Source organism: Pagrus major, chromosome 21, assembly GCF_040436345.1.
Source record: "Pagrus major chromosome 21, Pma_NU_1.0".
Lineage (NCBI taxonomy): Eukaryota > Metazoa > Chordata > Actinopteri > Spariformes > Sparidae > Pagrus > Pagrus major.
Window position 1 is genome coordinate 24,860,058 of NC_133235.1, and position 24,269 is coordinate 24,884,326.

Genomic DNA, 24,269 nt, shown 5'->3' on the forward strand with positions numbered 1-24,269 from the left:
TGAATTAAGTCTATGAGAACCTGAGCGGTGCTGAGCTGCAGCTGAAGGTGTCACAGCTGGCCGCAGTGCTCGGAGCTGTCCACGGCCTGTGGTGCTGAAGAACACGGCGCACCTCACTGTCGCTGCGGGCGCTAAATTATAATTATACGGTAAAATAGGCCCATTAAACCCACCTTAGCCACATGACCCACGCTTGTGACAGGCCATCCAGGTGGCGCACACCGAGCTGGGGGAATCAATTTGAACGAGTGTATCGACTGGATTTTTGGGGGTTTTGTTCTGGTAATATGATCAGGATGAGTTGGCTCTGTCCCTGCGGTCCACGGGTTGAGCCCCGGGCCGGGTTACACAACAAGTGTGTGATCGCGCAACCGGATAGAGCAACGACACCTAACGGGACTGAATCATACCGGGAAACGCACGCAGATTGAGAGTTATTCTCACTTTAATCACCAGCCGAGCATTTTCCCCTCCGGTAACGTCTCTCAGTGCGCTCTGGGAATTTGATCATCAATGTAAGATAACGCTGTTTCCTGCAGCCCGCTCACACTGAACATGGCGGAGGAGGAGGCGATCGGCACCGGGGAGGATCGTGACTCCGCTCCGCCTGACGCCGCAGATTCGTTTCCCAGCGAGGAATACGAGTGTAAGATCTGCTACAACTACTACGACCTGGACCGCCGCACTCCCAAACAGCTGGGCTGCTCCCACACCTTCTGCCAGGAGTGCCTCGACGCCCTGCACTCCCGGGAGGGCCGAGGCTGGAGAATCGGCTGCCCCGTGTGTCGACACCGGACTCCGGTGCCGGAATATCGGGTTCACAAGCTCCCGGACAACACCGCACTGACCGCGGCGCTCCCGCTTAAAACGCACGAGCCTCTGAGCTCGTCACGCACAGACGTGCGGACAGGTCCGGCCGGGTCTTCAGACGACGACAGCTGCAGTCAGACGTGCAAACAAGTTGCGTTCGCGACCGGCTGCGTGTGCGCCATATTCTCCTTCCTGTCCATGGTGGTGCTCTTATTTCTGGGCCTCATCTTTGTGCACAACTTCGACCACACGACGCCGGCCGTCGGAGTCGTGTGCCTGTTTGTGGCCAGTGTTCTCGCTCTGTTGTCGCTCATTCTCACCTGGTTGATGTGCATGTTAAAATACCGACCTGACTCGGACACGAGCAGCTTCAGCTCTCTTACTTATGTAATGTGATTGTCTGGGAAACACACGCTCAGCCTGAGGGAAATCTGCTTATATATATGTCAATGTGTTATGTCAACCTTTGGTTCTCAAAGTAGGGTCTGGGGATCCCCACTGGTCCCTGAAGGGGTCCCAGGGGGGGCCCCCTGCAAAATCTTACCAAGTAGTGTCCTAATCTGGGTCAGTTAAGGGGTCCTTTACTCGAAAAATGTTTGAGAACCAGTGGTTTACACTTCCAAGTATCTGTGAATGAACATAGTGGACAGGTGTCACTGAGTAGAATATCTGACAGGTATAAACAATATAATTAATGATGGCTGAATTCCATTTCGCTGCTTCAGTTTCAGCTCAGTGTGACGACTTGCTGGGATACTTAACAGAACAGAGCCAGTAACATCTGTGCTTGTTTCTGCTGAGACAAGTCAAAATGTCTGCTGTGAAAAGGACCTATTCTGACCTGAATGGACGGTTGTATGTATGAGCACTACGGCTCTAGCAAAACCTGTATGCTCCACGGTACATGAAGCATTCACACTGTATCTACAGCAAACAGAGTAAAAGTCAACAACTATATGATAAGTCTGGATACAGTACAAAGTCCTACGTATTGTTTGCTTACCTTACAGAATGAGCCTTTTGTATGCAACTCTACAGTCATCCTTTATTCTTTAAATGCACTTCAGCCTGCAGTCCTTGCTTGTTTGTCTGTAATAACGTACAGGGATGTCAAGAAGGCTTAAAGGATAAATTCACCCAAAAAGGAACATTTTGTCATTATCTACTCATGCCGATGAATGTGCAGGTCAAGTTTTGTCGTCCATAAAAGATATCCGGGGCTTCACAGCAAAACAGCGTAGCAGCATTCTCCTGAACAACTCAAGTAGATAGGGACTTGTTTTGAAACATTAAGAAAAACAATAGAAAAAGACATAAAATGGCTCCATACAGCTCATCCACTGTATTCCAAGTCTCTGGAAGCCAAGAGATCCTAAATTGTATTGATTGATGAGCTGTATGGAGCCATTTTTATTTGGGGTCCCCATCTTCTTCAGATAATGACTGAAGTTTCTATTTTGGGTGAACTGTTCCTTTAAAACTATTGAAAGAGCACTTTAAAGGATACGTTTGCCCAAAAATGAAAAAAATCAATCATTATCTACTCACCCCTATGCTGATTGAAAGTTGGTTGAAGTTTTGAAATCCACAAAACATTTCTGGAGCTTCACAGCAAAACAGCGTTGCAGCATTCTTGGAAACAACTGAAGTAAATGGGGACTTGTTAAAAAAACAAGCCAAAAAATAAAAAAAAACTGGGCTCCATACAGCTTGTCCAGTGTAATCCCATGTCACCTGAACCCTTGAGATCACAAATTGATCTGAAATGACGTTTTTAAAACCCCTGACATGCGGTTGAGATCGTCCACCCACATCAGACTTGGTGCTAGCAAACGCTTTTAGCCTAGAAGCTAAAGTAAAGATTTCAGCTTATAAACAATTTATTTTTAAAACAACTGGAGGCTTGGATTATGGAGCCATTTTAGGTTTTTGGGGTTTTTGTTGTTTTGTTTTACGTTTTAAAGGTGTAATTTGTACAATATGGTCAGAAAATAGCTCCAAAAACATCACCAAAGGTAACTGACAACTGCTGGTCTTTGCTGGTTAGCATGCTAACTTTAGTAGACCTCTCCACAACACAATACATAGACGTCTTTGACATAATGTCAACATTGTTGTTTATTCACACTCTGTTTATAATGTTAAAAAAATCCCTAAAAAAATCTAAAACTCTCGCCATATCTTCTGCCCTTACTTATTGTTCCTTTAAGTCCCCATCAACGATCAGGAGAAGGCTGTAAACACTGTTTCACTGTGAAGCTCCAGAAATGTTTCGTGGACTATGAATCTTCACCCGACTTTCTTACAGCTTGGGGTTGACTAGATAATGGCTAAATGTTAATTTTGTGGTCAACTGTTCCTTTAAAATCATTGACCGAGCACTTTAACTGGTCTCACTAATGGAAACACTGCAGCAGAATCCTCCCCGTCTCACCTCCTACAGCTGTTTCCTGCTGACTGATATTATTTATATGACAGATTTTATAAGGTGCTACTGTGCAAGCAGGTGCATATGTATGTATATGTCGAGCTGTTGGTATGTGACGGATATACGATTGACCGATTGTGCCAATGAAAGAACCTTTTTTTTACCCCATAAGCACCTATGTGTAATTACACTGACTCCCTGCGGTGGACCAGGCCAGCAGGGGTTCCCCCGGCCAATCACCTGAGGGGACATGAGCCTTCACAAGATGAGAGAAATAACTTTGGGGTAGGGGGCCCGAAATAAGTAGTGTAGTAAGGAGGTGAGACAATGGAGGTGCAGGTGACCTCCTAGGGGTTTTTAAATCATCTGATGGGCTTAAGTTTGTTTTTCAAAGTCATATAAACTGCGAGGAGGTGCGAACTCCAGTAATGAGTTGGTCTCCGCCCTGGTCTTAGGTTACGGGGAAGTGTGCAATAAAATGGAGGTTAATTGAATTTCTGTGGATTTGTTTTTTATATACATCAGGCCCCAATCACATACTGTTCTCATTTCCTAAACACGATGCTGTCAGTGCTCTCAAGTATGATTCAAGATGTCTCCATTTAGTTTATCTGAATCCCAATAACACAGGGGGTATTTATCTGCGCTTAGTGTTGTTTTAAGAGGCGACACTGGTCTCAGGGGCTAAAATCCATCTCTTTCAGCTCTCTCAAAGGGACTCCTTCATTTGGTCATCCAGTCGTCGAGTAATGCCACTTAAATGCCACCGTGACAAAAGCTTGAGAGAAAAGGAGGGGTGGCAGGCTTCCACTGGGAGCCATAGGCAACACTGTGTCTGGGGCAGAGAGAGGCTTCGTTTCACAGGGACTGCAGGGCTTAAAGTTAAAGATTACTTTGAAATCGGCATCCCCTGCCATCAAACTCTCCCGCTATAGTCCGCCCTCCCTCCTCCCTCCCTGCAGCCGTCACTCCCCTCTCCCCGAAAAATAAAAAGCTGTCGCCACAGAGCAGGGGATGAGTTGGGAGCAGATCCTCTTTGATGACAGAGAAGGATCCTTTTGTTCCCTAATCCCCACACAACCCCCTCCTTTTTTCCCCTATAAGTCCAACTGGATGTCGAGGGGCTTCATAATCAGCCAGGGGCTCAAAAGTTATTAGTTTACTTGTTTTACTTTGAAAAGACTGGGATGTCTTGTTGGGCCATCTCTTGAAAAAAACACAAATATTTTATCAAAGCTTTCTAATTTGGGTCTTTTCAGTGCGTGGAAGTCTCTTTGAGAGCAGCAAGAACATAAAGGAAGCATATGATTAAGTAAATACCCAACAAGTCACATGATACTGATCAGTGCTTGTCATAGGTGGATCCCAAAGGTACAGCCAGGGAGACCGGGGTCACCCATAAACAGACAGTTCAGGCATACATTTCCTTTCTTCCTGTGTCTCTCCTTCAAGTGTGTGCAAAGTGTGTCCTCGTGTCATTATCACATTGGACACACGTATTTCACAGAGGAGATGAAAGTGTCCGTTTTGCTCACAACATCTGCCCACTGATGCTTTGCGTCCCATCAAGATGACCTCAAAGACATAGCCCGAGGAAAGCGATTATCACCACTCTGCAGTCTGTACACTCTCCAGCCCGTCATGTGATCACATGCTCGTGTGGATGTTTGTGCCCGAGCATGTGTTCATGAGAGGGTAAAAGGCATGAGCCTTTATGTTTGTGTGCATGTATTTGTGAGAGTATGTCTGTAAAGATATATGGCCTAACAAGCATGCAAACACTCCAAAGAGCAGCGAGATGGGATCAATGTCCGGGGTCAAAGTGTCAAACACGGCTTACCGAGACAATTCACTTTTATTGTGTCCCTCTTCAGATGTCAAAGAAGAAGAGTTTCCTTTGTCTTGAGAGCTCACATAAAAACTCCGTTGGATCGTCTCTCTGTCAAGCTGAAACAAAGAGCATTATGGAATTCAGAGCAAAGCCCTCATTAAAGATCAAATACTCACCGATTCCCTCTGCTGTACAAAAGTGAGAATGCAGCAAAGGAAAAGACGAAACATGCAATGTAATTATTAAAAAAAATCAATTATAATTATCATATAGAAATCTAGTTTGTTTTGTTGCTGCCTCTAATTTAAAGCGGCAACAACTAATCGATTAGTTCTCAACTATCAAATTCATCGCTAACTATTTTGATAATCGATTCATCAGTTTGTGTCATTGTTTATGAACCAAAAAGTCAAAATTCTGTGTTTCCAGCTTCTTTAATACTTTTCTGCTTTCTTTACTCCTCTATCTGTTGTAAGACATTTGAGAGCATCATCTTGGGCTTTGGGAAACACCGATTGACATCTTTCACCATTTTCTGACATTTTATAACCAAACAACTGATCGATTAATTGATATTGAAATAAAGCTAATGAAAATAATCATTAGTTGCAGCACCACTCTGGTTCTCACTTAATAAAACATACTAGTTCAGTTATAAAGAAGATTATAGAGTAAATTTTAAATGTTGACTTTATTTTTTAAAAAGTCGGGAAACCGATTACCTCAGAATTATCAAGTAAAGTAGACTATCACATTTAAGTTGTACGAGCTCAAAAGTTTTAACATCTTAAAATGATTAGTCTACTTTACTTGGTAATTTTAAGTAAAGTCATGCTGTCAGATTTTACAGTGTAGGCCGAAAATAAAGAGTAATGCAAACAATAGTACAATACAGAAGTAGTTAGCATCAAAATATAATCAAAAATTAGCAAATTGGAACATAGTAAAGGTTGTTCAACTACACTGTAAAATCTGACAAAGTGACTTTACTTAAAAAAACAAAAAAAACAAACGAGGACACAAATTACCTCAAAATTACCAAGTAAAGTAAAGTAAACATTTTAGGTTTGATAAAACTTTTCAACTCGTAAAACTCGTAAATCTAATAGTCTTCTTTACTTTTCTTGGTAATCCTGAGATAATCTTTCCTGTCTTTTTTTAAAAAGCATGTTTGAATTTACAGTGTACTTTATATAGTTCACACGTGAGGCTTGTGACTCAATCAAGTTTTATTTAATCTATATTATAACGTCATAATTGTTTATGATTACATTTGGTATTACTGAAACTTAATCTTCAAAGTAACTAGTAACTAAAGTTATTAAATAAATGTAGTGAAGCACAAAAATACAATATTATAGCCTCTAAATAATAGCAGAGTAGTTAGTTTGTTGTAATGTGTGTTTTTGTTTTGTTAACGGGTGGATCAAATCAGCTAATAATCCGATTAACCATAGCGGTTGAGATGGACAGAGGACTGTCCTCCCCCAGCTCCCTAACTGGCTGCAGCTACTCTTCCTCCATCTGTCTCCTACACACCTACACGTCTTCCTCATCCGGATCTCGCCCTCTTCTCCTTCATCATCCTGTACTGACAGGGACAAATGGGAGGACGGAACTCAGCTGGAAAAGAAACGAGGACAGAAGGGACAGGCTGAGGGAGACGTACAAAGAGCTGAGGCCAAAAATAGTGGTGAGTGAGACTGACAGTTGGGAGGAAGGGAAACTTTCACCGCACTGTAACTCCAAACTTTGTTAGAAAACAATCCACAAACAACTGACAGCCCTGTGCACAACTCTTACGGCCCCTGAATCAGTTAAAGATGAGCGATACACAGCAGTACGGCAGCTTTTATGTTATTTAATTGCAGTAAAGCATGATAAAAGCTTTTTTTATGACAAATGTCTTGGATGAAATTTGGATATCATTGGATTCTGGGTAAGCTCTGACAGCAGGTGGTAAGAAAATATCACTGTGCCTGGTGGCTGCATCTAATATAGCTAATCTACAGGGTCTAAGTACATGGACACAGATTTTACATTGTTTTTTTTGCCTCAGGTCAGCACGACTATCATTCGTGACTGCAGCACTCTTGAATGAAACACTACGTTTATGAAGAATCCAGAGTTTGCAGGCAGTCTGTGGTTAAGACACACGTGCAAAGGTATTTCTGAGAACCAAGCTTTTATAATGTGTTTTGGCCTTCCGTGCACATGTAAACAGCATTTCACTGAAAACTGAGCTTTTGGAAAACTCTTCTGATTGGCCAACGTGGCCTTACGGTAGAGGTCATACCACCACCGCCAGCCTGCTTTTGCATTTTCATACCGGTGGTGTGGAAGGGAATTTTTTGAAACCAAAGAAAGGGGAGAAAAAAAATGTTTTTAAAAATACTGGTGTGGACAAAGGTCTTAAGTTTATTTTATCAGCACTCAGACAGACAGAAAAATCACAGATACCGATACTGGGCTTAAAACGCAATTTATAAAGGATAAGCAACATTTTTTGTCCTTTTCTTTTCATTTTACCAAGAAAGCCATTACTGCTCTCCCCTTTCTTCAGCACCTTATAGCATGTAGGCTACTGCTGACTAACAGGCAGTGAAGTTACCCTCCCTGTGTGTCTGGCTGTTTCCTCTAGTAACACTTTCTCACCATGTTTCAAACAGGTCACGAGGACCCGCAGCCTGCTCTCCCACACAGACAGAAACAATTACACATCACTGCGATACACATTTAGTATAGCCACGTAGTAATTGTGTGTTCAATTAGGGTTTCAGTTTCACTTCCCTCTGTGTCTCTGACCCTCCTCGTCGTCGCCAGCGGCTGACAGGAAACTGACGGACTCGCCAAGTTGTGACCGCTAGTAACCTCACTGACGTCCCCGCTGCCCCAAGCACGCGCCACCTCCAGTCGTCCAATCGCTGGCGGAGAAGTGTCCTGACGTCACTCCACAGCTTCCGGGCTGGCAGAACTGTCCCGGCAATGCTCAGATTTACAGTTTCAACGTCAGTCAATTTTATATTTGTTTTGTAACGTGCTAGCGGTTTTGAATTCACGACCAAACGCGCCGCGTTGATAGATAATGACGATATAATGTCAGAGCTGTGGACGTAAAGGATAAAATACCGCACACTTCGGTCCCGCAGAGGTGAGAAGAAGAGGTGAGAATGTATTGCTGTGTGAACGCTTTGCAGATGTTGATGAGATGATTGTTAGCTACCGGCTTGCTTAACCGTGTCGCACATGGCCTCAAATATCCTCCACCTGTGTGTACAATACAAGGCGTGTGCCGTGTTTGAATCGCTAAGTGCGTTTTAGATTAATAAACTGAATTTCACGCCACTGCATCAGCAGCGGGGCCAACAGCAGCTGCAGGGGTTAGCCGAAGCGGCTACACGCTAGCTGTTAGCTTTGCTAGCTGCTAGCGCGTCTTTGGGCTGCCCGCTAGCTGCTAATCTAGATGCTGCTTCGCTAGCCCTTTTTTATAGCTTCAGACACGGACACAATGGGATGAAAAATAGCTGATTGCACAATGAAAACTATCCGTGCAGGCTATCTTGACAACAATGTGTTACGAGCTTAGCCGACGTTGATAGTGATCATCTCGAAGAAGGACACACAAATCAAAACATTATCGATGAGACACCATATCTGGAGCAGCACTGATGCATGTGAAAGCAGTCCAGCTAATGAGTTCAAGATATGATAGATATGCAGCCTGAGGTTAGTAAAAAGATGACGCATTATCAGATTCAGCAGTGTAAATGATAAGATGGAGAAAGTTCTTGAAAGATCAGATTCAGATCACTGATGAGGTTGTAATTTAGCATCATCCTGCTGCCCTTATGCCCACTCAGGTACAGATAGTATGAATGAAATACTATCACTAATCACTATCAAGTTATAGCAGGATAGGCTGAAAGCTGTACTACTCACTGAAATAGTCTTAATCTGAGGTGTAATCTCTGTGTCATGTACAGTTTGTGGGTTTCAATTCCTGCCCATGAGTTATTCAGATAACTGAGTAAACTTGCTTGTTGGAAGATAAGACTGTAGGTGTGCAGGCTGAACTGGTTCGAGAGGGCTCAATTTGTACGTCAGTGACCACATTTTTTATAACAAAACTGCATGTGTCTGCTTGTGTGTTTCATGCCAATGGCCAATCACCTGTATGACAAGTGTTAAACTGGAGCTGTCTGAGTTCTCAGCCTCCTCTTTGTTTGTTTGCTCAGCTCAAACACAGCAGACACAGCAGACTCATGTCGGTTGGTAGAGGTATGTGGGTTGCTGCAAAACGGGTGAGACGTGTTCAACGTTCACCTGTGCGGTTTAGAGCGGCAACGTTCAGACGATTAATTCGTTAGCTGCCAGACTATTTTGATAGTTTTAGTTGTTTTTTAAACATAAATGTCAAACATTTGCTGATTCCAGCTTCTTAATCATATGGATTTGCTGCTTTTTTTGTCAATTATGATAGTAAATGAAGCATCTTTTGGGTTCTGGACTCTCGGTTGGACAAAAAAAGCAATCTGAAGAAGTCACTTTGGGCTCTAGGAAAACATTTCTTTTCAACACTGTTAATTGTAAAGATAATTGTAAGGGAATTCATAATAAAAATAATCATAACTTGCAGCCATAGTAAGGTTTAATCAGTTTGTGCCACATGTCTTTAAATAAATGCTTGAAGGGAAAGACAGCTGCAGTTTGGGTTGGAGCTGACTAACAATTTACATTTTCACAAAACCCTTCACTAAATTTACAGGCTAAAATCTAATTAGCTTTTTTTTTTTTTTACCCAGCAGCAGTTTGATAACAGATATGGGCAGTTGTTACCAATGTACTCACGTACAAGAGACTGTTTTAGTGCGGAGAATCACTGTCACTCAGACTAAATCAGGCAGTGCGGCAAAAACGCCAGTCATCCCATTTATTTTGAGTGTGGGGAGTGTGTTTAGGCTGCAGCAGTTGCATTTATAAAATGACTCTATAAATATAGCCTACTGATATAATTCTTAGAGTGGAAGCTTTTCATAATTGATTAAGTACTGGTTGACATGACATGTTTTTGGAGTCGGAGTGAACGAGGTTTGCCAAATTGCTCCGAGTTCTATTGTGTTGCTTGGTGCCTCAATCAACATCTTGCTGCTAGGAGACCTGCAGGGGAGGAGAAATACTCTGCAAACTTGTTGCAGCTGGAGAGAGCCTCTCTTTCTGACTGCCGGCTTGTTGCTCCCAAGCTGGAAATCAGTCACTATCCAGGTGGGGTTCACGGACCAAACGACGATACCAATTGTGTCCTCTGACACCGCAGCACAACCCCACGCTAATCACTGCAAAACCTAATTTGGTCCGAATGAGGCCTTAGAGGTCCTGTGGTTGTCATTTAAGTATCCAGCTGAGAAAGTTTGGAGCACTTCAATATCTATTTTACAGCCCTTACCAGAGCACAAGAACTGGTGATCAGTATTGGGTTGCGTAGTGGACCCTTTACACTCACCGATAACCCACACTGTGTTTGCATACATCCAGCAGCAGCCCACCTCATCGGGTCAGTGTTAGATTCTTCTCAGTACTGTTACATTAGCTGGCCAGGTTCTGCTAACCTCCCACGTGACCCCTGGACTTCTCCCTGCTGAGCTGCAGAATGAGTCAGTGCTGCTCGTTCTAGCCTGCCCAGGCTCGGTGGCTGCAGGACTACACTGCAAATTGCACTCTGGCCCTAAGGATACACTAGAAATAGCTGAGCTCTCGGCACACGGTCAGAGTTGATCCAAAGGTGAGAGCAGTAATGAGTAGAGCACATGACATTAGCAAACATTATCATAGAGAAGGTGTATAATTCTTAAAAAATAATTGAGGCAGTGTTTCCTTGGCTTTAATGCAACAGCTGCTTGATGTATCAAAGTTAACAATAGTGTTGGATTTTGTCTACAGATTGCATAAAAAATAACAGACTCCTGGATCTTGATTCAAACTGCTCATTTTTGCTGACAAACAACAAAACTTACAATCAAATGAAACAGAAAAAAGCAGCAAATGAGAGACACTTCGTTTTCTATTCTTCATTAACTATTCTTAATTAATCATTTCATTCTAAAATCTTTAGTGTTATAACATAATGCTCTCTCTGTAAAGCTGGAATCGCTACTGCAGCAGGGCCTACAGCTCTGGTTAAATAAATAGTGCTGACTGAGAACCAGCCTAAGAATGAGCAGAGGTGTTCTTCAGGAAAGGATTTGTTTACCAGGAGCCAGTAGCTCACGTGAGCTGCCACTCGATATAACCAAATGTGCTGATGTGTCTTTTTCCCTGACTGTACTTCTAGAATTTCATGTTGTGTCTCTGTGTTGCAGGTCCGGCTACGCAAAGGAACCTTTGCCTGCAACCTTCAGCCTCAGCAGGAAGTCAGAAATACTTCAGGAGTGTAGAGTATCATCGTGCTTCTGGTTTGATTCAATCCCCAGCTCTGACTTCATCCTCGGAGATGAAGTTGAAGGAGGATATGAACCCCCTGCTGCTGCAGGTCTTCCGCTCCGTTGTCTGGGTCTACTCTGTCATCACCTTCATACCTTGGTACTTCCTCTCCGGAGCCGGCAGCAACTTGGAACGGGCTCGTCGGATCAAGGCACGCTCAGTTGGCGGTAACCCAGCAGGGCCTTACAGGGCTGTCAACAATCAAGACAAGCTGGTGGCATGGCTGCACCCCGGGGTGGACACCTTGGACAAAATGTTTGAATACGCTGCGGTCAGATTTCCACAAAGAGACTGTCTGGGCACCAGAGAGGTGCTCAGTGAGGAGGATGAGCTCCAGCCTAACGGCAAGGTCTTCAAGAAGGTGAGAGACACTGACCTGTACCTCTTTCAAACACGGACGTTTCATTGTTTTTTTGTAATGGTTTGGTCTGTTGTCAGGAGCAAGTATAGAATCAGTGGGTGGTACAGCTCATCACATTTAGCCTCAGAACTGTAGAAGCTGGAGGTGAATCTGTGGGTTTACAGGAAGTTTGCTTGTGCCTGTGAGGCTGACAGCACAGCCTACCACTGTGCACAGTGTGACTGAGGAATGTGGGTGGAAGAGCAGAGGTGTCACTGGTCCTTTGTCTCACAGCTGAGAGCCTCCTCATTAACACCTGCATAGCTGCAAAAGGCCTGCAGAGGGCGCCAACTGACCGTGAATGAATGATGATGTTGCATGACAACATCAGACCCCTCTAATAATTTGCACCTTAGCCTTTTTTATATTTTAATCCCCTTATATTAATTCCCTTAACATGGGTATAGTTGGTAGAACGTTCCCTAAATCATTTATTAATTTTTTTATAATTTACAGGGCTCGGATCGGTGCTGGAAATCCTTGAACATGCTTGAATTTTAGTGTTTGAAGGTTTGAAACGTGCTTACATTTTGGATAAAGTGCTTGAAATTGTAACTGCCACACTTTCATAGTAAATCGCTTCTTTGAGTGATTGTTTCATATTGGCTCAGGGTGTCAAGACCACAGTGAGCTGACACATTTTGAAACATAAAACGCATTTTTTCACCCTCCTGTAGATTGCTGTCACAAAACATTGTGTTTGAGTCATTGTTTATAGCACAATTTGGTTGTTACGATACCTGAATTTTAAGCTTTTATATAATACTAGAACAAATGATATTCAATACCCCTTTGGATATCACAGCAAGAACGGTGATAAACAACCTGCTCACAGTGGTGTTACAGAAAAGGTCACTGAACACATACTGACACATGTGCCATAATGTTAATATCTGTGCATCCTTTGGTTGAAAAACTGAGTGTAGACCTTTCATTCCTATCGACAGTATTCTTAACATACATTGTATCATTTTTAAACTCGGTTTCGGAAAGGTATTGATACTTTCAACATCCTTTATTGCGCAATAACACATGATTTAATGTGATGAGGTGAAATAATCATTTTGCTTGAAGCCTGACATTGCACCTTGGAAATACTTGTAAACTGATGTGTTACTGACCAAAGCTGCTTCCGGATAGATGCTCTGAAGCTACCCAGGCCTGTAGAATGTTTGCTCATGCATCGGTTTTTATGTTGTTTATAATATAATAAACCTTTACTTGTTGTGTGTAGGTTATTCTAGGGAACTATAACTGGCTGTCCTACGAGGAAGCTTACCATGCGTCCAAGTGCTTTGGCAGCGGTCTGGCAGCTCTCGGCCAGAAGCCTCAGTGCAACATCGCCATCTTCTGTGAGACCAGAGCCGAGTGGCTCGTGGCAGCACAAGCCTGCTTCATGTACAATTTTCCACGTAAGTGAAAGACAAACAAATCATGTGTATTCAGACAATCTTTGAACCTGCAGTAAAACGCGACTGACTGATCTTAACTGGATTTGAATTCGACAGTCGTGACCCTGTACGCCACTCTCGGACCCATGGCCATCGCCCACGGCCTCAACGAGACCGAGGTCACGCACATCATCACAAGCAAAGACCTGCTTCAAAGCCGTCTCAAGGTACCCGCTTTGTTGTCCCCATCATGTCAGCTGTGTTAAACAAGGCTCTGCCCATTGATATGTCACTTAATTACAGGTTGTTTATTGCCTGCATCATTAGGGTTTGATAAGAAGCTCATTTCTATTTGCATAATTACTTCTTCCTCTCACTCGCCCTTCTCCCTCCCTCCTTCGTTCAACTCTACATCGCAGGCCATCCTGTGTGACGTGCCGAGGCTGCAGTATGTCATTGTAGTGGACAGTAAACCGGCAAGCTGGCCAGACGTCCCCAGAGGCATCATGGTCTACAGCATGGACGCTGTGAAGGAGATGGGATCCAAACCTGACAATAGTGAGTATTTGTGCAGCTTGATTAAAAAGGTTTCTAATTTTGTCCGGGGGGAAATGGAAGTACACTGATGGAGACTTAATACAAAGCCGACACCCTGATGTGTGATTGGAGCGATGTGTCGTGCATGACAGAGCCAGCAAGAGGTCAAATCAGACTCGCCAAGCGCCCAATGTCACCAGCTGAGTTTTCAGAGAATTGAGGAGAAGTTGTGTTTGTGCTACAGCTTGAAAAAAGCTTTTCCTCTTACAATAATTGACCAAGAAAACATGAATATGTGCAAAAATATTATCTTTTCTGAAATAACTGTTGCCAAATTTCCTTCACAATCAACAAGAATTACATAGAAGATGGCCATAATTTACACCATGTGTGCATTAATTCACTGGAGGGCAGAATGCTATTCTTTAAACTTGCAGGTAGCTCTCTGATGTTGTCGTTTCTTGTATTTTTTTGTCCATCTCTCATTTTTTTACAGAAGAGCTAAAAGGATAATCCTTTATAGGATCAGCAAAAGATTTACTGGCAACAAAAAATTGATTATTTGTTTAAGTCAAGTTTAAAATTAAATATATTTGCCTTTTGGACAATTGGTTGAGCTAAACAAACATCTTGGTTTTAACTTTTTTCTGATATTTTATTGACTAAAACGATAAATTGAGAAAATAACAATGAAATCAGCTGTTAGTTTTGGCCCTACCAAAAATGTTTTTTAAAGCATATTCGAAAAGAATTCATTTATTTAGTGTTGTATTTTAGAAATCAGACATTTCTTCATCGTATTATCACAGCTGTTAATGTTTTTGTTTATATTGGTGTGTGATCCATTTCCTGTCAAACCATCAGCCCTCTGCTCTTGTGTCTCTGCAGTAGCAGTAAACCGCAGCCAGCCACAGCCTTCGGACATCGCCGTCATCATGTACACCAGCGGCTCCACAGGCATCCCCAAGGGTGTCATGATCTCCCATGGCAACATCATGGCTGGGATCACTGGCATGGCTGAGAGAATTCCTAACCTCAAGTAAGTCAATGTCAGGTTCACAGCTATTTCTATGACACTTCCTGTCTTCTTTGTCTCTCTGTGTCCACAAAATATTACACCATCGCATCTTTCCTCACAGACACAGTTACAATTGCTCTCTCTCTCTGTGTCATCCCTCACGATGTTCCCTCTGTGTCTACCGTGGAAATTAACCTGCTGTTGTTTCTGTGCTGGCAGTGAAACGGACACCTACATAGGATACTTGCCGTTGGCCCACGTTTTAGAGCTCAGCGCTGAGCTAGTGTGCATCTCACACGGCTGTCGCATCGGCTACTCGTCCCCTCAGACACTAGCCGACCAGGTCAGTATATTAAAGAACCCCCCCCCCAAATTCATATATGGGCATGCATTCACGCAATTTGGCACTTTTGCAGATTTTCTTCAAACTATTCTAAGATGTGCACTACATTTGGATGGAAACCTAGCTATTCGTTTCTTTCTGGGAGGATGGTAGTCACTTGTATAACTAAGACTTAGGCCCTTAATAATAATCATAAACTTTATTTATCGCACATCTCAAAACACAGCACACGAAGTGCTTTACAATAAAATCAGAGCCAAATAAAACACACAGCAATTAAAGCATGTTAAAAGTAAAAACAGAAGTGAGAAATTTAAGATCTGTTGAATAACTTGGCCTCTCGTGGCTTTGTAAGAAATCAATAACCTATCTAAAAGCCAGGATTGGTGCAATGAGGTCAAAAATTCTGGCAAACTTTCAGACCAGTTTTCAAAAATAACATGGATCTTAGCAAATTGCTGTGCTTTTGGAAATATCCTTTACAGAGTCTCACTTGAATCCATTTAGATATAGCCTCTTGTAAAGCTCTGCGTGGCCCACCTACATCTGTGACTACAACCCTGGATCAATAGGTAACTGAGAGTTGACCAATTTTTGTTTGCTTCACTTTCACAGTCCACCAAGATAAAGAAGGGCAGTAAAGGTGATACCAGTGTGCTGAAACCTACTCTCATGGCTGCTGTGCCAGTAAGTGTTTTTATCTCTGCACAAACCGATCCAATTTTCTCAGTAATCTGGCCTCTAGCTAACATCATTGATCATACTACAGTCAGACACTCGGTCAGTCTTAACATGTTAACTGAGAGTGTCCATCTTGCAGGAGATCATGGATCGAATCTACAAGAATGTGATGACCAAAGTGGAGGAGATGAGCAAATTCCAGAAGACGCTCTTTGTGCTGGCTTACAACTACAAGATGGAGCAGATCTCCAAGGGCTACAGCACGCCTCTCTGTGACAGGTAACACACCCATTATAATCTGTAGAAATGAGCTGAGTCATTAGCAAAGCCTCTTCGGTTGACATTTGCTTCCCTTGTGATACTCAGGCAAACATTAACCTCTGTTAGTACATGGCTAATCATAACCTAGTGCAAATGCGTGTTAACACAGAGTCTGAACAAAGGGTGGAGGAAATTGTTCTCTCACATGTGAATCATTGCACAGCATTGATTTTATTATTGTGTTTGCAAGGATCGCTCTGTAGCAAAGTCAGTATCTGGAGGCTATGTAGATTTACTGCTCACTTTGTAAAGTCTAAATGGCTTTTTAAGTTTTTGTCTCTCATCTTCTCCCTGCTGTGTATTTTTTTCTCCCTCCTCCTCCTCCCCCTCAGTCTGGTGTTCAAACGTGTGCGTGCGCTCTTAGGAGGGAACACACGGGTGCTACTTTCTGGCGGAGCTCCACTCTCAGCTGCCACGCAGCGGTTCATGAACATCTGCCTGTGCTGCCCTGTGGGGCAGGGCTACGGCCTGACGGAGACCTGTGGAGCTGGTACCATCAGTGAGAGTAAGAGAGTGGATTTCTTTCTTTTTAAGGGAGGAAGACGGGAGATGAGATACAGCAGTTGTTTTTGGCTGCCCTTTGGGAAATTAAGAGAGGAGCAAATAGAAGTATAAAGAATGCTAATACAGGATTTTATCTGGTGTTTCTCTCAGTGTGGGACTACAGCACAGGACGGGTTGGTGCTCCGCTGGTGTGTTCTGAGATCACACTGAAGGACTGGGAGGAGGGTGAGTCAACAACCCGACTTTATAGAAGGCAAACAAACGCACTGATATTTTTTTCTAATCAGGTTTGTGCTCCTCCAGGTGGTTACCACAGCACAGACAAGCCAAACCCACGGGGGGAGATTCTGATCGGCGGTCCCAACGTAACGATGGGTTACTTCAAGAACGAAGGCAAAAACCGTGCCGACTTTTTTGTGGATGAGAGAGGACAGCGATGGTTCTGCACCGGAGACATTGGAGAGTTCCACCATGACGGATGCCTCAAGATCATTGGTAAGAGATCCAGGAACTACTGTACACATTGATGTTTCTGAATTTCAATCTCCTGGACAAACAAGAGAAATTCCAGTCAAATATTATTTTTGATTATTGAGCTTTCAAACTGTTACTGGAGACTGTTGGTGCCTTGCATCATCAACCTAAAGCATCAGTATTTGGTGACCAGGGAATGAGACTGCTGCAGATAATCGAGATGAGAGAACGAAGATAAATCCACTTTTTAATCCCGAAAAGTTAGAAAGAAAAATCTGAGTTCTCCTCCCGCTAGTAAACTGCTCCGGATCAGAGAAGAATCCAGCGTGACTCGGGGTGTTTATTCCTCGAGAAGCCTCAGCTCTGCCCCCGGCTCTCTCCTACAGAGCTTGGTGGCAGCTGAGAAGTGTCTCTGTCCCTCCGTTCTGCCCGATCTTCCTCTTTTTCACACTTTTTCACTCAAGTCAAATAATTTCAACTTTTGTTCTGAAGACAAGGAAACTATTTTCACCTCTCAGTATGACCGAGGAATTTAAATATTTCAGACTTCAACAGATTTCACTGGTAAAGGAAACTCTGGTACGTGTGCTGCATCTATTAGGATTGTGACGCAAGTTCTCTTTCAACAGACCGCAAGAAGGACCTGGTGAAGTTGCAAGCAGGCGAGTACGTCTCTCTCGGAAAAGTGGAGGCTGTTCTGAAGAACTGCTCGCTCATAGACAACATCTGTGCCTACGCCAACAGGTAAACTCCTGCGCACACTCTCTCTGAATCTCCTCCCAGACTTTTGACTTCAAGCCAACTTTCATCCAATGTCTTCTTCTGTTAAAGGATTTTCTGAATTCATAGTTTGATTCTTCTCTCCCTAACTGAATCACTAAACATGTGGAGTCTTTTGTGCTCATCTTTCAGCGACCAGTCATATGTGATCAGCTTTGTGGTGCCGAACCACAAGCAGCTAATGGCGGTGGCGGAGCAGATGCAGGTGAGGGGCACATGGGAGGAGATCTGCAACAACTCCCAGATGGAGAAAGAGGTCCTCCGCATCATTACTGACGCTGCAATCTCAGGTAGGGGAAAAAGCCTTTCTGTTTTCACTTGAATTCATCCTGTTAATGCAGAAAATAAAGTGGGAGATGCTACAAGTGAATAGGCTAAAAAACTGAACTAATAGATATCACCCTGAAACTTTCCCTGTTGATTTTTTTTGGGTCACAATATGCATATGAGGTACTGACTGACTAAATATGTGCAAATTTGTATACATTTTCAGAAATCAAACAGAAATCTGACCTAAAACAGGTGGCAAAATAACCCCAAAACTCAAAATTGACAGGACTCAAAATGTTTTCACCCATAGTGTCTCCTCCTAAAGTGTTGAAACTGGTGGCACACTCTGTCAAATTATCAGCTCAGATTTGGTGCGATAGCGTCCGCCTTGTGCCAGACTTGCGCTCGTGTTGCACTGTATCTGTCACACTGACTTGCGATTCTGCTCTCTCTCTCCCCCCAACCAGCAAAACTGGAGAGATTCGAGATCCCCAAGAAGATCCGTCTGAGCGCCGAGCCCTGGACACCAGAGACCGGCTTGGTCACTGACGCATTCAAACTAAAACGCAAGGAGCTGAAAACGCACTACCAGGAAGACATTGAGAGGATGTACGGTGGAAAATAACACACAGACACACTCCAAACAACGCCGAAACACATCCACATATATACTTGCACACATACACAAGGAGCTCAGAAGCCACTACCAGGACTACTTGAAGAGGAGTTATACTTAAGATACAGATAACACACACACACACACACAACACACAAAGCGTCTCATGCACCTCCTCCTCGGCTTCCCCGCGACCAGCTTCGATCAAAGGAGGGGGGAGAAAAACACTCTTGAATCCAGCTTAACGCTCTCCGTCAAGACCAAAAGGCAGAAGGTCCCCCTCGCAGACAACCGAGCCGCTCCCCTTTGATGGATCAAGCCCTCCAGGTTGCCACAGCAACCGTGGAGGTGCACGAAATCGGACGTCTGCACGACCGGAAGTGAAAAAAACAAACGCCAGGCTAGATGTATCTGGATCGATGTCAGAACACCCTCTCTGTCGCTTCTCCTCCTCCTCCTCCTCCTCCTCTTCCTCCCCCCCCTGCTCTCTGGAGCCCTCCCACCACTTCAGCATGGTCGTGGACTGGTAGCGCAGATACCTGGCAGGGAAGTGGGGGTAGAATGATAGAGGGATCCCTCCTGGGCTTTAAGTAACATTCAGGTTGGAATCTATGCAGGGATCTCTTTAATGTTTTTTAGTTTGTTTTTTTTTTCTAAATCTGTGTCGCTATGTTTGCGTCATGTTTGGTTTGTTGGCTTTTAAACCCATTTGATGAGTGTCTTTTGTGTGTGGGGGGAATCGGTGTCGCAAAGCCGCGAGAGATTGTGCGTTGTCGAAATACCTTTTTCTTACTGTTACTTTCTGGGTGCATTATTCTGAGGGTTTGTTTCTGAGGTTCTTTATCCTCCTGTTTTCTATTGCCAATTTGTTTACGCTACTTGTACTTTAACAAGCTTTGTTTACAAGCTTTTTTTTTGTTTGTTTGTCTTTTTCTCCCCTCATTTGTCCCAAAGTTTGTACCTTCTTGAGTGTGTTTACTGTTTACGGACTTGACTAGTCGAGGCGATCCAGTCTTCAGTCCCTTCTGCTCTCGGCGTTGGCAGCAGGGTCAAACATTAATTGTAAAAAGGCATCCATTGGGAGTTTTTCCATACTTGCTCTTTCCCCCCCAACTTCATGTATTCCATATCTCAGCAGCCCCTGGATGCCTCCCAACCTGTGTCTTATTGGTTATTTTCTCGCTTCATTAACATACTGTAGCCCTGCCACGTATTCCTCCAGTCATGACCAACACACCGTATGGATGTCTCCAAGGGAACCTAGCCTAGCGTAGAAATATAGTTAGCCTTTCATTGGTTACTTTTTGGTGCAACTGTACATGTTACTCTTTTTCGCTGTAGGTCTAGTTACTGTTACTTTTTTTTTTTTTTTTACTTATGAATATGAGATACAAAATGAATGTGCAATATTTATACACAAATTTTAAATTCCAGTACGTAGGAAAGAAATGCGCACACACAGCAGCCCCTCCATAGTGTATGAATGTTGAGGCTTGTTTACTGTCCACATCCAGCATAGGAATAAAGAAGAGGGTGGTAGAGAGACACTGACGGGAAGTGTAGATGTAGCCCATTTTGAACGTGCTGTGCTAAACAATGTAATGTTCTCTAATAGGTGAAAAAAATCTAATATTTGGCATTATAGAATTGCATTGCATGATGTGCAACTGTACCAAAGCACTTGAATATATATTTGAGAAAGAATCGCACTCCAAGTCGAACGACTGAAGAAACACACTCCTTATTTAACAGTGAGAATATATCGCATATTAAGTTCACCCGACCTCACAGAGTTTGGGTAACATTTCTGTATCTTCAAATTGGTTTATGTGTATGATACTTTATGTGCAGTGTATATAAGAAAAAGGGTCCACAGAGCTTCAGATACTGTCAACTGCCATTTGTTTGAACTCATGCTGTATATCAATGACAGAAGGCTTTCAGATCGGTGATAATTCTCTGAGTGGCATCAGTGCGAGGATCACCATTGTTCCAGTCTGTCTTTCTTCTCTTTATTAAACAGTGTTTGGTCAGTGATTCTCTTTGAGGGTGACATCTGTCTCACATCTGCCCTCTTTGAATACATTCACTGAAGACATTAAGCATTAATTAAAGCTACAGGTACTCTAACTACTTCTCTTATTACGTCTACTAGCTCAACGCAGAATGGTTATTTTAGCATGTGAAAGTTTGACGATCATTCCTCCCGCCCTGTTTTTTCAAACGTGTCTCTCTCCTGACTTTAAGTAGCTTACTGTGCTGTTTGCTGCTTTCCCTCTGCCCGGCTAGAGGCAGCCAGTTGCCTTCTGACACACATGAGCTGTCTTAAGAATGTGAAGCGCTCTCCCGCGTTTTGTTGATAGCACACATGCCGTGTCCTACTACACCCGTTTGTACGCCCGACGGCGAGGCGATGACAGCAGGTGGTGCCGAGATGATTTCCACCACTCCTGTTGTTTTTTTCGCTTGCACTGTAAATAAGTTGAGATAGGGAAGAGGGTCGATGATCAAAATTAATTCAAACTACCAATAATTGTACAGGTGTAAAGTCTCATGTTAAAATATTTAATAATCTTTGTTACTGACCTGTTTTGGGGGGTCTCCTCCTCGTTTTTTGTGTGGTTAAGTTGCCCTGCAAGCCGGGCTGTTGCAAGTGTATCCTTCCTTTTTATTTATTTGTGATTTGGCCTTGGAAACTATGTCATGAAATAAAAAAAGTTTGTGTTGTAATTACTGCTGCTGCTGCCACTTTGTGTCCAGGTGTTCAACACACAGTCAGTGAATCACAGTATGTGACTGATACGATCAGCAGCTTGATTAGAGTCATCCCGAAACCAGAGTTTCTATGGCAACGAAGGCCAGTGTGGCCGTGGTTTGTGAAAGACCGTGTGGCGGGTCCTCGACGCAAATGGAACATGCAGTTCTGGGAGTCAACCTTCCGTCAGAGCTAGTAAACAAAGGATGTTTTTCTTTTTTCTATCAGAATATTTCAGAACACGTTGAATCAAAGTCACTTGATTATTTAAAGGAGGTAGCTCGGCTCACTGCTCGTTCAACGTGCACCTGCTAACCTGCTGTCATGTGCATCTGAATAAAACCTGCAGGTCCAGCTTTTTAACACAGGGTCAACTCATAAGTCAGTATTATTTATATATCCTAAAATCACATTGCCTCAGTGGGCTTTACAATCTGTACACTGTACGACACCCTCTGTCCTTAGACCCTCGATTCGAGTGGGGGAAAACACCCCAGAAAAAAACTGAAGAAACCTCAGGAAGAGCCACAGAGGAGGGATCCCTCTCCTGGGATAGAGAGATGTGCAGTAGATGTTGCTGGACAGAACAGACCAACAAAATAACAGAGTATACAGATTACAGTATCATAATATCTGATACAAGCAGATAATGTAAAATATGTGTGAAGAATGTGGATCCCAGAGGACGACTGAGCAGGCCGAGGCGTCACCAAGGTAGAGCCTGAGCCACAGGACGTCCTCGCCACCATGGTGACCTGGAGGAGGACCGGCTACACATAAGAATAATAATAATAATCATAATAATAATAATAAACTTTATTTGTATTGCACCTTTCAAACAAGAAATGCAGCTCAAAGTGAATTCCAACATAAATTAAGTGCTTCACATAAAAAAGACATTAAGAACATTAAGCGATTAAGAACAGGGATAAAATTATTATTATTCATGGAAAATTGAACCTGCTTGAAAGTATGAGAATGTTTAGTATCAGCAGCGGGGATGATTATTTTCAGTATTGATTTTTAATTGTTTGCTCTATAAAATGTCCAACAGTAGCAAACAGGGCCCATCACAGTTTCCCAGATCGTAAGGTGACATTTTAAAATGGCTTGTTTTGTCTGACCAAGGCTGAAAATACCCCAAATATTGCAAGGATTTCCAGTTTAATATCACAGAAGATGAAGAAAACCTGCAAATATTCACATTTGTCCATTTTTTTTTCTTTTTATCCGACAAAACAATGTGAGATAATTGTTTAAAGCCCCCTCTCCAGTCAAATATGTACTTTCCTTCTTCCTACAGTTCAATGTTTGGGTATCGCTGTGTAGAATGATGCATGTGCACGAGAAGACTGTTTTCACATTTGTTGCTGAAACTGAATTTTCTCTGCGCTCAGTGAAGACGTGATTGTAAGAGGCGGGCCTACGAGCATGATTTGTGACATCACAACCCCTCTATTGCACACGCACTGAGGATGGACTTCTTTTTTATTTTCGATATTCATTTGCAGTAAAAATGAAACTCTGTGTCAAAATTTAGTACAACCAGTGACAGAATGAACCCAAGTACAACTGACTCAAGTACTGTTCTTTTAATAAAATGTTTTAATACGTTTATTTTATCGCAATCTAACCGATAATTGGAAAATGCTGAATACCGGCCCTGATAATTGCCCAAGGCTGATAATTGTTCTACCCCTCGTGAAAACCATTGTGCAGGTGTGTTACTGCAAGTTCCTATGACAATGCCAGAACCGAAAGGATCGGAAATTAATTAAGAGGCTGGATTATTTACATGATCTTATCGTATGTGTGTTATTAACACCATATCAATATTTCATTTCTAAATATCACAACTATCGTCATTATTGCTACATCATAATCTGTCATCAGCACACTAAAATAAACAGCCATTATTTCCTGTTACACGTAGAGACACTGTAAACCCGCTGCTCACTTTTTTTTCACAGTTTATTGTGTATATGTAAATCTTTAAATGCTGCACTTAATTTACAATGTGCGTGTGTGAAGCTCTGTTACAGCTTACAATGATATCAAAGCGTACTGATCCTTTAATAAACCTCTCACGTACAAGTCAATCTGCAGGAACACGGGTGATTAAAAAGTCCTGCGTGGTGGTTCTGTCTGCGCCGCCTTTGCATTTAAAATGAAACAGTATCTACACGACCACAGAGCGATGAGTGATTCTCACTAACCCCTCCTCTCCTGTCTATTCCCTCCATCCAACCCTATGGGACCGGAGAGTGCGTCAGAGGCATAATGCTCCCTTCATTAGCCCACTGATTCTGACGCAGACGCATACACACACACGCACAGACACACACAGACACACACACACACACAGAGTGTCTCTACCACAAAGACAACAACAACAGGACCAGGCAGCAGGAAACTGTGAAGGACATCTTCCCTATTGTTTGAATGTGGTTTGTGTGTGTGTGTGTGTGTGTGTGTGTGTGTGTGTGTGTGTGTGTGTGTGTCTTAGCTTGTCTTCTCTTTGCTCTCTGACACTTTATTTCCAACTTTCTCTCTTTCTATCTCTCTGTCTCCCTTGCTGGCTCCCCTTCTTCCTGTCTACTTATGACTCAGAAGTGCGCAAAAAAAACTTTTTC

General features: G+C 43.0%; 2 protein-coding genes across 4 annotated transcripts; both read left to right on the forward strand.

Annotated features, from left to right (window-relative positions):
- The first annotated feature begins 555 nt into the window (after positions 1 to 555).
- On the forward strand, positions 556 to 11,500 carry LOC141017063 (RING finger protein 228-like). Its single transcript, XM_073491682.1, has 2 exons — positions 556 to 1,197; positions 11,426 to 11,500. Exons 1-2 carry the CDS (start codon positions 556 to 558, stop codon positions 11,498 to 11,500), a joined length of 717 nt encoding a protein of 238 aa, XP_073347783.1.
- On the forward strand, positions 8,045 to 21,611 carry acsl3b (acyl-CoA synthetase long chain family member 3b). 3 transcript variants are annotated; one of them, XM_073491310.1, is made up of 15 exons: positions 8,045 to 8,233; positions 11,426 to 11,907; positions 13,181 to 13,358; positions 13,455 to 13,564; positions 13,757 to 13,895; positions 14,763 to 14,913; positions 15,112 to 15,235; positions 15,851 to 15,922; positions 16,056 to 16,195; positions 16,570 to 16,742; positions 16,892 to 16,966; positions 17,045 to 17,236; positions 17,845 to 17,959; positions 18,128 to 18,285; positions 18,733 to 21,611. In XM_073491310.1, the coding sequence occupies exons 2-15, from the start codon at positions 11,557 to 11,559 to the stop codon at positions 18,888 to 18,890; spliced, it is 2,136 nt and encodes a 711-aa protein (XP_073347411.1). In that variant the 5' UTR covers positions 8,045 to 8,233; positions 11,426 to 11,556; the 3' UTR covers positions 18,891 to 21,611. The 3 variants fall into 3 exon arrangements, with proteins under 3 accessions (XP_073347411.1, XP_073347413.1, XP_073347412.1); XM_073491312.1 differs by having other exon boundaries at positions 14,766 to 14,913; XM_073491311.1 differs by having other exon boundaries at positions 8,045 to 8,220.
- Positions 21,612 to 24,269: the final 2,658 nt, after the last annotated feature.